At 42.9% G+C, this 17,028-nt stretch overlaps 1 protein-coding gene across 2 annotated transcripts; it reads right to left on the bottom strand.

The window, feature by feature from the left end:
- Positions 1-5,201: 5,201 nt before the first annotated feature.
- LOC147853248 (RING/FYVE/PHD zinc finger superfamily protein) lies at positions 5,202-12,844 on the bottom strand. 2 transcript variants are annotated; one of them, XM_087333336.1, is made up of 8 exons: positions 12,622-12,844; positions 11,904-12,105; positions 10,260-10,592; positions 9,316-9,401; positions 9,002-9,148; positions 7,925-8,027; positions 5,735-5,847; positions 5,202-5,606 (listed from the first exon to the last, which is right to left on the bottom strand). In XM_087333336.1, the coding sequence occupies exons 3-8, from the start codon at positions 10,540-10,542 to the stop codon at positions 5,514-5,516; spliced, it is 825 nt and encodes a 274-aa protein (XP_087189462.1). In that variant the 5' UTR covers positions 10,543-10,592; positions 11,904-12,105; positions 12,622-12,844; the 3' UTR covers positions 5,202-5,513. The 2 variants fall into 2 exon arrangements, with proteins under 2 accessions (XP_087189462.1, XP_087189461.1); XM_087333335.1 differs by lacking the exon at positions 11,904-12,105.
- Positions 12,845-17,028: the final 4,184 nt, after the last annotated feature.

The raw sequence follows: 17,028 nt of genomic DNA, 5'->3' as shown, positions 1-17,028 counted from the left end.
TGCTTGAACCGAATCGGATTCTTTCATCCGCAAGTTGTAGAGGCGCCGGATCAGAAACATCTTCGTTGCGGCGACCTTCTTTTCGTAAGTGTCCGACAGTGTTTTCCACAGTTCGAATGCTGTCGTACACGATTGCACCGTAAAGTATACCGATTCCGATAGGTGCATCCGAATCGTGGCGCGGACGATTCTGTCCAGCTTCTGCCACTCAATTGGTTTGTATCCTTCTGGAGGTTCTTCATTTTCGATGGGATCGATTTGCCCCTTGACTATGAGATAGTCCTGCATTTGCTCCTTCCAGAAGTTGAAGTTCGATCCATCGAACTTTCGTAGACTCATTTCTGACGAGCCGGATGTTGATGCCATCAAATTTGGTTTCGGTTGACGGAGCTCGGTTCGGAGTTGACTACGAACCTTGTTGGAGTGCAGCCGGTTGGCTCACCCGATATCGTTCTAGTCGGATTTGAACCCGAGTCGGTTCGGCTTCGGATATATGTATTGTTGAACTTGCTCGAATTGACTCCGGTAACTTGAGGGACAGAACCGACTGGTCTTCCCAAATGTTGCCGAGTCGGAGTGAGCCCGGTTCGCTTCGGATATATATGCCGAATACCGATTATTGAAACCGATTGTCTGGACCGATTCTGCTTCGGGTGGCTGCAGCGACGAGAGAGACAGATCCAACTGATCCTCTCGAATGTCGATCAGCCGGATGAAGCACGAATTGGGGTTGTTGTCTTGAGACCGATCTGCACCGAGTGGTTACAACGAGCGGCGAGCAGCGTTTAATGACCTTTTCGGATGCCGTTTAACCGAGTGGAGCACGATCGTGTCAATGTTGCACAAGGGGATTTCACCTCGAGCGGTTACGATCACAAGGAACAGAGTACAACCTGTTGGCTTACTCCAAGCGAAGATGATCTAACGCGATGAGATGCGAGCCTCGTTTTTTCTTCTTCTCTCTTCTTCGAATGACGCAAGAAACCGAATGCTATGCAGGCTGAGACGACGTCCGACAGCGGATTGAAGGACCGAATACTGTGCAAGCTCTGATACCAGATGTTGGGAGACAAAGTCGTCTATGCGGAAGATCAAGTAGCATTCGATTCTTTTCTGTACCTGCGTATGACAGATTGTAGGTCGTTGCACAGAGAGAGAGAGAGAGAGAGAGAGAGAGAGAGAGAGAGACACACACAAAAGACTCTTTATTCCACAAAGCAATAATACAACACCCAACCTTACAAAAAGGTTACAAGGTCACTATATATAGTGACCGACTTAGGGCAACTACCATTTATGCTAATTACACAAATGGCCCGAAGGGATAGTGTGAATACGTCCATTATACACTTGTATTCGACACTATGCAGGTGAGGCAACACACGGAGCTGGTTGATCGAGTGATGTCTTGCATTCACCCCAAGGTAACCCAGGCGATGGAAGTTGTGCTCGATAGCCCCATCTCTCGTTTAGAACTCTCGGAGGCGCTTAGGGGATTGCGAAGGGGTGCATGCCCCGGCCCCGATGGTCTCTCACGAGATTTCTTCGAGATTCATTGGGAATGTGTCATCCCGTCTTTGGAAGCTGGAGTTCAAGAGATTTGGTCCTCAGGAAAGATGCCAATTGGTTTGGCTGAGGGGCTGATATATCTCATCCCCAAAGCGTCAGAGCGAAGCCTAGAGTTGCGCTAGTGGCGTCCAATCACGATCCTTAACACGACATACAAGATACTCACTAAAGTCCTAGCTCAGCGGTTAGCAAGCTTCTTACCAGACATCATACATGACAATCAAACTGGATTTGTCAAGAACAGGTGTATCTTTGATAATGTGGTGCTTCTTTGGGAAGCTATGGCATTGGCCGGCCGCTCCATATCGAGCTCGGCTATTTTGATGTTAGACTTCGAGAAGGCCTACGACCGGGTGTTATGGCCCTTTTTGGAAAATGTGATGCGAGCTTTGGGCCTACCTCAAAAATGGAGGAATTGCACTTCTGCACTCTACTGGACAGCTACGAGTAGCGTGCTGTTGGCTGGTTCTAGGGGACCCGCCTTCCAACTACAATGCTCAGTGAGGCAAGGTTGTCCCCTAGCCCCATATCTCTATCTCTTTGTAACCGAGGCTTTCTCCGCCTACTTACAAGCACCAACCAACGAGCTGCGGGGATTGCCCATCCCCAATGCGACTGAAGATTTGTTGTTATCTGAATATGCCGACGATACGGTTCTTTTCTTGCAAGGTGATGAGGAGAATCTGCAGTGGGCTGAACATCTTGTTGAGGACTTTTGTCAGGCAGCTGGTGCCAAGATCAATTGGAATAAAACCCAAGGCCTATGGTTCAACGAACAAGAGAAACCAAGATGGCAACCCCATGCCGATTTTATGTGGGTCCCTAATGGGACGACGTTCAAGTACCTTGGATTTACTATGGGGAGGTCAATCCCCAAGGGAGCGCAATTGGCCCACGTACAAGCCAAAATAAACAGGAAGTTGACCCAATGGAGTAGATCTAAACTATCCTTTGCTGGTAGGGTCCTTGTTGCGAACCAAGTGTTGCTCGCTACCATGTGGCACTCAGTCTCCTGCTGGATTATGGACCCTGCAGGTCTACACGCGATTAAGGTTGCCATCAGGGGGTTTATATGGTCAGGTAAGGACAACCCAAGGGCTGCTGCCAGAGTGTCATGGTGTTGGTTAACGCAACCGCGGGCCAAAGGGGGGCTTGGCCTCATAGACCCCTCAATGCAAAGTCGTTCATTGATGGCTAAAATGGTGGTTCGCTGCCTCCTGCCAGGTAAGGGGTGCTGGAAGGTACTTCTTCGCAACAGGTTGCAAGCAGGGACTCCCAAGTATGGTAGGCCTTGGCCCGACTCCTTGAATTGGTGCTGCACGAGCGGAGTCCCACCCAAGCTAGCTTGCCATCCGGAGGACAGGGTCACGAACTCCATCTTGCGGGCATGGTGCCATCTACGACAACATTTGGTCAAACACACCCCGGAGACATTGACCGAATGGACTAGACAGCCACTATTTTGGAATCCTCACGTGCGAACAAGTAACGACACAATGCTAGGGCAACTTAAGGGCCTAGCATGGGGAAAGTTGGCACAAACATGCCTCCTATCTATAAACGATTGGAGACGTATGGTTGTTTCAAGAAGAGCCCAAGAGGACCTTTTCCCTCCCCTCAAGGGAGCTACGAAAATGCGGAGACTGATAGCTGAGGCAGTTGCTAGGGTTCCGATGGGGGAGGCGAGAGAACCTGCATGGTTCGGTCTCTTTGACGAGGTTGGAATGGTCAAGTCGCTAAAGGGTGTGAGCAAATCGAGGAGAGATACAGTTTTTGGGGACAGTCAAAGCAGGGGCTCTTGGCACCCAATCCGAGTGGTGGCACAGGTTGACAACATCTGGAAGACAGACCCGGATGTTGCTAAGGTGGAACCCCATTGGAGATTAAGGGTATATGGCTGTCGCCCCCTTGTCGATCTGGATTGGGACCCAGGGGATTTCAGATGGAAACATGATGATAGACTCCATCACTTCTTCGATTTCACCACTAAATTGGGTCGGACTTTGCAGCTGCAGCTGGGCAGCCCCCTTCGCAATGGCTGGCGAACATTGGGCATCCCCGATGAGGCGCTCATTACCTTTTAGAAAGGTCTCTGGCGCCTCCACATGCCTGAAAAGATCAAGCTCTTTTGGTGGCAGATCGGTCACAATGTGGTGCCCGTTGGTGAATGGCTAGGTAAACGCGGCGGCCCGTTAGGCTGTCCACTGGGCTCTCAACCTATTGAGACTCTGAGACATTGTCTGTGGGATTGCCCTCAAGCTCAAAAGATCTGGGATAGAGTGACTCGCCTCCTTGCGGCATGTGAAGTTGAAGGAACAGCCTCGTGGAGCGCTGCGGCATGGATTGGTCACTCGGTCGAAGGGTGGACGGACACCGTCAATGCAGATAGTTGGTGCTATGTATGCACGAGAGGCAAAATCGTCAAGATCCGTTTCGAAAGAGGCTTGCAGCCCGCATCCCCTAGGTTTCCACAAATCTAGATGCTGATTGCAGGTTTCACCTTGTGGTACATATGGAAAGCGCGTTGCCTCAAGGTTTTCCAAGGTACGGTACGGCCCCCGGAGGAAGTGATCATGGACATATGGTTCGCGATTATCAACTGCCTACGAGGGCAACTGGAAGAGATTTGCAGCCACTCCAACGACGTGATCTCTGCCCGGTTGCGCTTTTGGCAGAAATGGAGGAACACACCTATGGTGATGCAAGGCGAGAGTGGCCCGAGGTGGAATTACCAGCCCCCACGCTGGTTGTTTCCTACTCACCTACCACCCTCTCTTCGTTGTAGGCCCCAAGAGCCGACTCGTACTAGGCAACATTGAAGGCCATCGCCTTAGATATAGGTAGCTTCTTACATTAAGTTAGGCCGCAAGGCATTGTAAGTAGGCTGATCTTCTTTTACTTGATCGGAGGTAGACTCCCCAATGTGTGTATAAGTCTCCTTGTAGACTCTCTATGTAATAATCCTTCCTAACTAATGGGAAAGTAGCTTCATTTTGGAAAAAAAAAAAACAATATTATTTAGTTTAAGTCTCCTTTTTAATGTGAAGTTAAATATCCCCTGTTTAATGTGAAAGTCTTTTTGTTATATGATATATATATTAGAAACTAAAAAGTATGAACTCTTTTTTTTTTTAATGAATATTTTTCATCCATTCTTATGTGTATTTGTATGAATTCATTTGGAAACCCCCACGAATGCAAATATGTCAATCTATGTTTACAAGTTAATCTCACACTAAATAAGGTCTCAAGGGTGCTCCTTTAAAAAAGACCAAATACCGAAAGGCATTTCACTTGTCTTACTTATATAGTCACCGGTTCCTTTCACACTACCCATGGACAACTGAAAACTCATCTGTGATTTAAGGTCCCTTTCAATTTTTTGAATATACATATCCGGAGATACTATGAGCCTCATTCCATTCATCACTATTCTAATAGAAATCTCTAACTTCCTATTTGGTTTTTGTAGACAAGCAACAAATGACAAAATCGTAAGAACTCAATGAACATACAATGAAACTGAGCTCTTATGTTGCAATCTTAAACCAAAGCAATCTTTGAACAGCAAACAAGACATTTTTGGTCTATTGGAACAAGGTCACAACTTCTCAAGAGCCTGTAAAACAGAAGAAACAAGAACCATCGAGTCATCCTTCCTTCAATGAATACAGTTTGGGGTACAATGTCATTCCATGTTCAATCCCTAATCTAGGCACAGCCTCATTGACTGAAAATAAATAATATGTTAGATAATACATACATGAACTTTTATAAGAAATGTTTTGAACAAGAACCATACCCACTTTAGCTTTTGCTCAAAGTCTTTTTTTACACATTCTATAGCTATTTCCAATAGATGAATCATACAGACGGGAATGGAGACCCAGAAAAAAGTTCTTCAAGCCCAACAGATTTAATATACAAACCAGCTCTTCTACCATTCAATAAAGTCCAAGCATCCTCAGCTCGTTAATGTGCCCAGAGTCAAGGACAGGAGGGGGTTCATCATCATTTATGTTCTGAACCACGTATTCCTGAACCCAATATTTCGGCATCAATAATAGTATTAAAAATTGATCGTCTATGCATTAATATTTTGATTAAATCGGAATACCCACATGAAATTCTGATGAAAGTAATCTTCTAGAATAGGAGTGTTTACCTTTGTTAATTCTTGTTTTGCAAGCACATGATAATGTCGATTGGTGATCTTTTGACCACATAATATAGCAATGAAAAATCCATATAAGAGGCCTACCATTAACATAACAGTCACTGCAAGTCAAAGAGATTAACATTAGCTACAGTCCAGAGTTCTGTAAGTACTCCATCAAGTTTGATAAACATGCTTCAATATCTGCATTTTGCCACCAAGTTTTAGGCATACAATCAAAAATTTAGGCATGTGTGAGGACATGGAAGTCCCATCCTAATGCATGACCTATAAATGGACCATATCACCATCAGTATGCTTCCCATCTATAACATCAATCCATGCCACAATTCATGATCCATATAAACAATCACATTATAGTTAAATATAAAACTAGAAAATGGAGTTTGGATCACATTGAAAAAGAATTGACCAAGAAAAGCTTTGAAATGCTATTTCACTAACATTCAAACGAGGTACTATGATTTTCGTGACTTCAAGACACACTGCATGCATATAGGAGCTACCCTTGTATGAGAGATGTTGCCTCAATGTTGTTGCTAGTTGCTAGAGTGAATACGGTGATTTTTCTTATAGCTTGTTATTTGCCAATATAGTATTATGTTGAGAGGCTGATTAACGTGCGATTGGAGAGAAAATGTAGCACATTTTCAGCAAGCATGCTAGGGTGATGAGAGAGAGGGTGGGTGTTCAAGGAGGCATCTCACTCTACAGAATAAGACCCATGGTGTGTCTATATCTGGCAAGTAAAAGGGAGATTCATGTTAGCACCATTGCAGCCGGCTTGTTTATCCTCTGCTGCTTATTGAGCTTGGGCATTGAACTTAGGCATTGATCAGCTCTGGCCACCAGCTAGCAGCATGTTCTTATCAGTTCCAGTGGATTCAGAATATCCACCACATATTTAGGGACAGCTTCTCAACAAAAAGGATTCCTTTACTAATGATGTAGTTAGAGAATAGTTAGAAACTGAGTAATACGATGTTGCCCCTTTGTAATAGAGGGTGGCATGTTGTAGACACAAACTTAGGAACCAATTCTAAAGTTTACTTTTAATGGTATGCCTCTAGGCATTTCTGGTACTTTCAACTTCATGATCATTTTCCAGGCTGAGCACAACACTCTATGCATCCTTTTCACATGTAGGGTGTTTATAGTGTATTCGGCGGATCTCTATTCAGTGTTATGCATGGATTTTGGTAACTTCTAGTTTGATCAGAGAAAGCTGAGACTGGGTCTGCTAATGCAGGTTACAAGTTCAGACAAGACAAAGAAACCTATAATATCAAAATTGCTCATATGGTCATTTCAACCAGGTACTGATTTGATCAGATCTGGGAAAAAATCCATAATGATCAATTAATTACCATTTAAAAAAATTGAATTGGTCAATACGAGTCAATCTTCTGTTTCACCGAATAACGAAAGCAAGGGCTAACCCAATGGCAGCTTCGGTGCCTGCAGCAGATAGTTTAAGGGTAGGATAAGTGGGAAACCAGTTATCCTAGGACTTGCGAGTAACCTATAGGGACCTATGACACGTGAGAGCATATGGTGGTTTCAGAGCCTAAGGTGTTGGGATATATGAAGGGGACTAGCTACCCCCTTCTTTACAGCAAACCTCTCTTTGCTCAGATCTGTTCGTCTCAACATTGAAGGTATAATCACAAAGGTAATATTCGGTGGTGTGGGCCATCAATGGTATTTTATTCATCGATTGTAATTCAGTTGGGGCTAGTCAGTGTGGTTAAGCACCCTTGAACCTTTCTTTTCTTAATGTAAATATCCATTGCTCATCATTAGTATTTGGTTTGTAATATGGAAATCTTGTGCAACAAGAGTAATTGGCTGGAAGGTCCTAAGCTGCATATCATGCAGGACGTGCCACCACATTGGTATTTCAAGGTGTACAAACAAACCTTGGGATATGAAATATGAGAAGTGCATATTTTATACCCCGAGGTTTGCATCCAAATGTATTTAAAATGTTGAAATGCATCTAATATACCTGCTAATGCATAGATGGTCCTAAGTTGCACATCATGCAGGACGTGTCACCACATTGGTATTTCAAGGCATACAAACAACCCTTGGGATATGAAATATGAGAAGTGCATATTTTATACCCCAAGGTTTGCATCTAAATGTATTTAAAATGTTGTAGTGCATCTAATATACCTGCTAATGCATAGAATCCTAGATGATGATCCTCAAATCCAAACATTTCCTTCAATTCATCTCCATACAATGAGTATACCAAGAAACTGAATGATGCCACGACCTGAGACAATAAATAAAATAAATTTTAAGACAGCAAAATGTAAAGCTTCTTCCACAAACGGATGAACATCACTAACATGGACACAGACATATAAAACACCAACTATGAGTTTGAATATAATTGAATCTGAAGGAATAGAAATAAAACTTTGAAAGAATTCAATAAATTTTTGTCATCTGTAGCTTGGAAATAAAGAAGTTATTGGTACAGGTTCATAAAAAAGAACAATTGACTGACTTTTATAAGACATATTTCATGAAACCTTCTCAATTTCTATGTTGTTAATTGTCAAAGTGTCTCGCTCACTCCGAAGGAGTAAAGTATTTATAAAAAACGGAAATGGGATTACAAGAGATTCTATCATCCACAAGTTTCAAGGGATTGCCCAGCATATGACAGAGTAGTTTATTTCACAGGAGTAAAATATTTGGAACCTCCCAAAAGAGATGACTTGGAGATATCACTTCAATCAGAACCCTGGAGGATGTTATCTTCTCCAATAGACTAGCCATAAGAGATGCATGTAAGTACAAAACGGTTCCTATAGATGCATGGCAACAAAATTCTATATATGCATGGTTCCTCAAAGTTGTTAATAACTGAATTAAAACAACTCTGAATGGTGGAGGTGATTCAACAATAGATAAATCATAGGAGGTTGATACTTTACTCTGGGGTGGGGATTCATATATCCGATGACAGATTTTGAAAGGACGATCTCTGATAGTAGTTATACATAAGATTATCAGAAAAAGTGAATACGAAAATGGACCAGATGAGATTCTGGATGAAATTATGTGCCACGAAATATATATGTCATGTGATGGGTGTTCAGGTTACTTTCCAATTCGCACCAAAGTAAAAATTATGCAAAGTTATATAATAGGCACAAGCATGAAAGTTGAAACTGGATGAAATCATTTCATGCATAAAAGATCAAAGTGATGATAGAGCATTTACAGGAAATTTCTTACTAATTGGACAACAATAAAAATTGCTGCATGGTCTCTAAAGACCAGCAGTTGATACTTGAGTCTAAGCCACCACCGGTCAGCAGGTACATTAGCCCGCAAACGGAACAATGCCCTGCATTCTGAACAGTGTGCAAATGCAAAGCCTTCCTGGAGCGGAAAATTCAAATGACATTATAAACTGATACAGAAAGTAAAAGAGAAGACCAGCATAATAGATATATATCTGATCCATTATTGCAAAATATATGCATAACTACGGATGATTATTGGATAATAATTATTTGGACTGCAGGTAACAAACAACAATATTGTACCTTTGCAGCTCTCCAAATGTCCAGGCAAGTCCTATGTACATACTTTTGAGTGCCTCTACATTGACATGGTGCAATCAAGTCGTCACCTGCAAACTAAACCCAATAAATGGAGGATGCACAATGACTAAATATTTGGAACATTCATTTTAGCCATCCTTGATGGTCAACAAATGGATCTCATGTTTTTCGCAATTACACAATGGCACAAACAGCATGGACTCCCATGGATATATTAGATATCTTGTCATCTAAAGAAGCTCTTAATAGTTCTGTATGTAAAACCATCATATGCCAATCAAATCAAAGGATGCAAGTGTTAACGCATTGTATGAATTGTCATTAAGATGATTCACAAAATGCACTGCGTATTTGCATCCTTCGAATTGACAGTGGGTTGATGCTGCTCTGCCATTTGATAGTTAATTGTTTTCCATGATTAAATTTAACAGCCTTTATATTTAAGAGATGTCTATAGTGGGGCTACAAATAATTTGTGCATGCACACACATGTTACAGAGAATTTAAGAAGAGTTTTATTTTAATTTTTTTGAGATTCTTCAATGCTATGTTTGTGCTCAATGTTTCTTATCTTTATATTATTTCAATTTCTCAGATCTCTATGACAGCAAAAATAAAACGTTGTAAAAATTCTCAACCTAGAGTAAAAACATAAATGTCATTATGGTTTGAGAGCTCTGTTCACGTATTGCTCTGTGCTTTCATCACTGCCCAAGTAGATAAGGTTGATAACAGATGAATAATGCTCTGAGTTTCTATCACTACTATATTAAGTAGTGGAACTAAAGAACTTTTCATATGCAACAAAGAAGAGGGTACTAGATCTTCTATAATATACCCTTGTTTATTTCATGAGTATCATAAATTCTGTCTAAAGTACTTTTGAATGTGGCAGTCTTGATTAGTGGAGAAGAGAGTTACCATACCTCCAATGTCAAGACAAATTCGACATTGTGGTTGTTCATTAGTAGTCAACCCAGCATCAAAAACCTTGCCATGGCGATGTAACAAGATTCCCAACACTGGGATGTTGGCATTTGAATCAGGTTCATCTGTATAAAATGAAGCTGGAACTCCCTCCAAACTGATCTCCTCGTCGAATTCAAGCTTTGAAATTAATGGTTCATTGTCACCCTCATCTTTTGTTACATCGGAAGGACCTTCAAGGCCTTGGTGTATTGGATTCATGCTGTCATCTCCTCTGTGCATGCACAGAGGGATACGCTGAATAATTGGCAGCAGTGTTCCAGCATCAATACCTGCACATGTAGCATCCAAAGTTATCAAAAATATTTTTCCAAATATTGGAAACACTTGACATTGATATATAAAGTAATTCTGTTTCCAATCATAACCTACAATTTATCAAGTATAATGCTTTCATTGCCTGACAATAGTCTTAGATTTTTTTTTACCACGCACATATTTATGTCATCCTCATAAACCAACAGGTTATACACACAGCTCTTATGTGCATCTATAAATCTAATATATATGTCCTTGTTTTACCTATGTAAACACATACCACAACTGATGTATTATGAATAATTGATTGCTAGGTAGTAGGCAAATTCAAGCAGATAGTTCCCTCAAGAACATCAAAGCACTGCAAATAGCGCATCAAAATATGAGAGTAGACTATGAAGGAAGTTTCCTCTAAAAACACAGCTAGAAAGAATCGGTGCAATTTGGAAGGCTCCACATCACAGAACTAGCCAGTGTATAAGATGAATACCAAGTCTGCCCTCTTTGAGGGGCACCTCATTGAGGAGGTTTAAGAGGCATATGTACCACATTAACCAGGTGCCTGGATCACAGAATGACGTTTACAGTCTTCAAAAGGTATTGATGGAGAATGTACCAATGAGAGGATCAATGGGTGCCTTGGAGATTGCAGACAGGCAGAATGTCTAGCTGAGGTGAACCTCTATGCCAAAGAAGAAAAGGTGTGGTGACAGTAATAATTCTTTATATGAATTATCTAATCGTGACAGGAGTTTACCATAGATTTTTTGCTAGAGATAAAGGAAAGTGTATGATGATCTCTATTGGCTGCATTAATCAATTCAGCATATCCAGGTGACTGATCTCAGGTGGCTCTCTATACTAATCTCAGGTGGCTGCATTATCTCTTGCAACTTGAAGCACGTCAGAAAATTTTGTCTCAAGAAAAAGTCTCTTCTAAAGAGATGGGAATATTATGCTGTGAGTTTCAGATGACTGGTGAGAAGTGGTTTTCATAGTAGGACTTTATCTCAAATATAGTTAGATCTTCTATCTCTCAAAGGAGTATACACCTGAAATTTTCTAAACTCTCGAAATGCTAGACAACAAAGTGCTAATCACTCCAAGTGCTGATGAAGTTTCAAATGGATAGAAACAATGCAGGGGATATAAATGCCAAAGTAGGCTGCATGCCAGCATAGATCTCTCGCTGGGATCGTATTGTATCTAAGAAACTCTCCCACTGATCTAGTTTAGGTAGTTGACATGATGAACTCGTATTTAGCTAGACCAAAATGAAGTCATTGAAATGTGTGGCGACGGTTGTCTTAGTATGTAACGATTACCATTAGCTATGGGATCAGGTTCACCCACAGAGAACAGTTGTTGACAAGATGTGGACGATCAAGAACTGCAGAAGAGTGCAGATAGGTTCTCCTGGACAGCACAAAACAGCCAGCCAATAATATCGCTATCAAGTGCGGAAGAGTGCAATGAGGCTTTCTTTTTTATCCTGGAAGAATTCAAGAGTTCTCAGGTAGGGTGAACCTGCAATAATTTGATGTGTCAGCACATTCTGTATGATATGGGAGGATGATGCATGTGGAGATCCAATACCATTAAATATGGGCTTTGGAAGTTAGCTATAAAGTAACAATATCAAAGGCAAAACGTACAACTCCCTGAAATCGAAGCCATTTGAGGAACGGTACGTCTAAGTTTTGTGCATTTTGTCTTTAGACACAGAACCATATTCAAAACAGTTTCATACATTGTGTATTTATGTTAAAAGATATGATGCAGATCAACAAGACATTTTCTTAAACAAGATGATCAAGCTAGTCATTGCATCCATCATGCCACTGTATTATATATCAAGTTATAGATCTATGAAACCACATTACTTCTAGATAATGGAACTCCATCATCATAAATTACATATTTTACAAGAACTACACCTTATACACACTACATTATATATTAAATTATAGATCTATGACACCACATTACTTCAAGATCATGGAACTTTAGCATCATAAAGTACATATTTTACAAGAACTGCACCTTATACAATTTACGTGGAGGAAAGCTGGATCGTGAAGAAGGAAGATCAACAGGTTTACGAGCTCTCAAAGCTCTTGATCCAAAGATTTCCAATTCGTAATCGATTTCCTTATATGCTTGAAAAGGTGGAAACGTCACTGGTTTCAGTACAGAACTTTTGCAATCATATAATTATATGGCTTGCATGTTATATCTTGATCCAAAGATTTCAGTGCAATGATGCCTAAAATAAAAACGATATCGCTTTTGGTTCAAAACCTTTATGTAAATAATAGAAGTGCATGACTTAAGAATATTATCAATTGATCCAAGATTTTTAATCGTGACATCTTTTTCTTTTGATGCCTAAAATAGAATATAAAAAAAATATTTACATCAAGATTGAAGCTCCTGACCAAACTAAGGCAAGATGATCCCAAGCAGAATTTTTTGCTAGTATATGCCAAATTCTCCAAAAAATACAGATAGATCCGAACCAGATGTCTCTTCCAACAATATCTTGAATGTTATCTAAAGTTTATTAATGCAAACCATCTAATCACATGCGATCCAAAGATATAAAAGTGTGAAATTTCTTATTGCTTAATTGTGCCTGACATAGGAAAGATGGAAAGGAACCATTACAATGGGTACAAAAGATGAAAATTCGTGGCTCTAACAATAGGTTTCACTATTAAATAAGAAGCATTCATCAGGAAATGCAGGCTCCATTCATAGCAAAAAAAAAAAACACAGTCAGATCACGATGAAAATAAAGAGGGAGGGGGAAAGAAAAAAAGCAAAAATGAAAAGGCTACGAAATCAAGTGCATAATATCAATGGGGGATTGGTTTGGTTATGGTGGAGAGAAATACATTGGTGAATAGAGAGGTACCTGTAGGGGGGGGAGAAATCTGTTGGATGCTGCAGACGAAGGGATGATTGAATGCTGCTGCTGCTGATGATGATGATGATGATGAAGAAGAAGAAGAAGAAGAAGAAAGAAGAAAGAAGACGATGTAGAGTATTTTATTGCCGTCATGGGGCAGTGTTTCAGGGGTCAATCAATAAATACAGATATTTATGCTCGTGTCTAACTATTACCAAAAATTAAAGAGGGCAAGTGAGGGAATCACGGGCGCGGACGGACGGTGTAGCTAATGGCGCGTTGTCGCGGTATCCCGTGCTTGCATGTCGGATCCGGGCGGGACTGCTGGGGTCATGGACCAGGAGGGGAGGAGTTCCCAGAAACCCGAATGCTCCGGAGCTTGCCGCACTGCCGGTCGGTTCGGTCCCGGATGGTCTCTGGGGAGGATCGATCCGGACGGTTTCGGATGCTCTCTAGACATGACCCGGAATCACATGGGAAGAGAGGGAGCGCGCTCTCATCCGTGCAACCCTTCTTCCCATATGTACAAGGGCCTTACCAAAAGCGCGGGTCACAGCCCGACTAACCGTGCTCGTGCATACACCAGAACACGGAGTGCTGAGAACCAACAGACAAAAACCCAAGAAAGGCGAAGGTAGTTCGCATGTTGCTTGCCACAACTGAACACACCCGCCTACGCACGCACACACACGAAACCCTAATAGAGACAGACCAACAAAACGAAGATAGAGGCAGAAATCGACTTCAGAAACAAAGGTTTATTATGGAACCTCAAATAAGAGAAAGGAGAACAAAATTATTTGGAACCCACGAATGGGAACCTCTAAAACCTCCAACGAGGAACCCCTTTACAACGGGCCCTCCCTTTGTTGGCCCTCCACTTGACCGTATGCACGCTCTGTGCTTCACCCTACTCTTCCCTCCGCAAGAAGCTCTTTCCCTGGTCAGGTCCGACTCCTAGCTCTAAGTCTCCATCGGCTTCATCTGATCTGTTGTACTTGCTAGTGTGCACCAGTCCACCGACTCCACCCGGTTAGCCGGATCCGGTTTCTGGACTCCCCTCTTAACCGTCGGTCACAACCCGTCCGCTTGTCGCACGCCGAACTCCTTCCCGAACCTCTAGTGCACGCTACTCAGCCCCTACTTGACTAGATTGTGCTCCCTTGCTTAACCCGTATTCCCGGTGTCCTCCGCATCCGAGGATCACCCCGTAATAGCCCGCTTGGCCCCTTTCGTTCCGCATTGCCGCAATTAGTTCGGTGCCATCCTCTTGCCGTCATCCCCTCACCCCCACTAGCTCGTTATCTTGGGCTTGCCTTGCCATGCCAGTCGTTGCCACTCCGACTGAGCCCTCGAGATCTCCGAAGCGGATGTGGAGGATCCTTCTCTAGCCTTTGATGTTGTCTCCAGTCATCGACTCGTGCAGTCTATCTCGCGCCCGGTTTCCGTTCTGGCACCTCCGTGTGCCGTCTTGATCCTTCCTTGTTCGGCACCACCTGCGCCGAACATTGACCCGTACCCGTGCCCTTACCTTGGCCCCCAATGGCCATACGCACGTCTCCTCAATCCGCTCCGGGTGTGTCCTTAAGCTTGACACACCGCTCCTAGTTCGGGTGTCCCTGGCAACTTACCGGAAGATCACCCTCGCCTGTTTCGGCCCGCTTGGCCTCTGTTGTCCGCCTGACGCCTTGGTTGCATGGTGCCTTTGTGTTGAGTGGCAAGCTCAACATTGGGTGCGTAATATGGTGCGTAACCCTGTACGAAGACTAGGTACGTAAATCAGTACGTAAATCACCCAAAGGCCGTTAGAGTGTTATTCTTCGTAAGGAATAATTTTAGGGGTTAGTGTAATAGGCTCATTTATGAGCGGTCAAGTACTGTTAGTACTTGTGTCAGCCCGATTGTCAAGGCTTGTATAAAAGGTGCTCACTGAGCACGGTGGATGTACAAAGTGTTATTATTTTTTTGTGTCATCGAACTGTGTTGTTTGCACTCTTTGTCTCTGTCTCTCCATCTCCATCTCTGCGTTTTTTGCGTTTTACCAAATTGTCTTACTTCTGAATTGTACTTTGTGTCTTGCCCATACGCTTCCGCACACGCTATTCTTTTACATGGTATTAGAGCATGAGGGTTAAAGTCCTCTACAGCCGACAGGAAAGCTTGCGACAAAGACAAAGCTGAGTTTGTTCTTCTCGTTTTTCGGAAAAGATAAGACAGAGACATGGATGGAGGAATGGGAAGCTCGCTGTTGATTGAGAAGGTTGACAGGAACAACTATGTATCTTGGTCGTACAAGATGCACCAGTACCTGCTTGGCCATGGTTACTGGAGTTATGTCGAAGGAGCTAATGATGCAACACCCAATTCGACACACAAAGACTTTCTAGCTTGGGAACAAGCGGCAAGCAAAGTTCTCTACTGCTTTGCGTCCTGTGTGAGCAACCAACTATTGAGCTACATTCAGGATGCTAAGACGCCAAAGGACACGTGGGCGAATCTCAAGAAGATTTTCGCCGCTAGCACAACAACAAGGAAGCTTCAACTCAGGGAAGAGTTGAGCAATGTTCAACAACAAGATATGTCAGTGGTTGATTACACCTCCAAGATCAAGGAAATCTGCGACTCACTCGCCTCCGTCAATGTAAACGTCGAGGAAGATGAAATGGTGCAGGTTTGTTTTAGTGGGTTTGCATCCAAGTTCGGAGCTTTACAAACGGCGGTTTGTACGAGGGAGAATACGCCTTCGTTCTTCGAGCTGCAGTCAATGTTGCTCGTAGAGGAAAATCACGCGGGTGCGTCGACGAGTACGCACGTCGTTGACAAGATGTTGTACACGGAGGAAGTTAGGCCCCGATGTTGTGGTGGACGAGGCGGATCAGTGCGCAATGGAGGTGGCCGAAAAGAGTAGAACGTGCGGCATAATCGATATGCCAATAGCAATTATGAACCCTCCGGAAGTAGGGGGAGTCATGGTGGCGCTGGAAGCCTGCCAGAGAAGGCCGCAACGGAATGTTGGTATTGTCGCAAGAAAGGCCACAGAGAGAGCGAGTGTTGGAAAAAGAGAGCTGATTCGGGCAAAGCCAGATCGAGCGGAAGAGACGCAGAGAGGCATCAAAGGTCGCACTACGTGGAAGGCTCCGAACGAGGTAGAAATAGATCGGGCCCTGCCTTCGTAATGAAGCACAAGGCTAATTCGATGACCGTGAACACCTTGAAATCGAGCGAGATGTGGTATGTTGATTCGGGAGCATCAAATCATATGACGAGTCACAAGGAATGGTTCTCATACTTGGAGAAACCGGAAAAGCAAGGGGTGGTCGAAACGGGAAACAACACTCCGCATACCATCAAACATGTCGGTGAAGTTCCTCTCAGCCACGTTGTCGTGCCTTTCGGCGCCAGATCGTTTGCGTGAGTCGGGTGGGAACCGCTAGGGTTTTGGACTAGGAAGAGGAAGAATTTGAGACGATTTTAATTATGAATAGATTATTATAAACTTGCGAATCCCACAAGTATAATATATTTTATTAATCAGTATT

The sequence above is a fragment of the Azolla caroliniana genome, unplaced genomic scaffold (assembly GCF_043228905.1).
Source record: "Azolla caroliniana isolate FFs.n. ecotype wild unplaced genomic scaffold, voAzoCaro1.0.p SCAF_17, whole genome shotgun sequence".
NCBI classification, from domain to species: Eukaryota; Viridiplantae; Streptophyta; class Polypodiopsida; order Salviniales; family Salviniaceae; genus Azolla; species Azolla caroliniana.
Note: the sequence above shows the minus strand (reverse complement) of the source record. Positions and strands in the feature narration are given on the sequence as shown.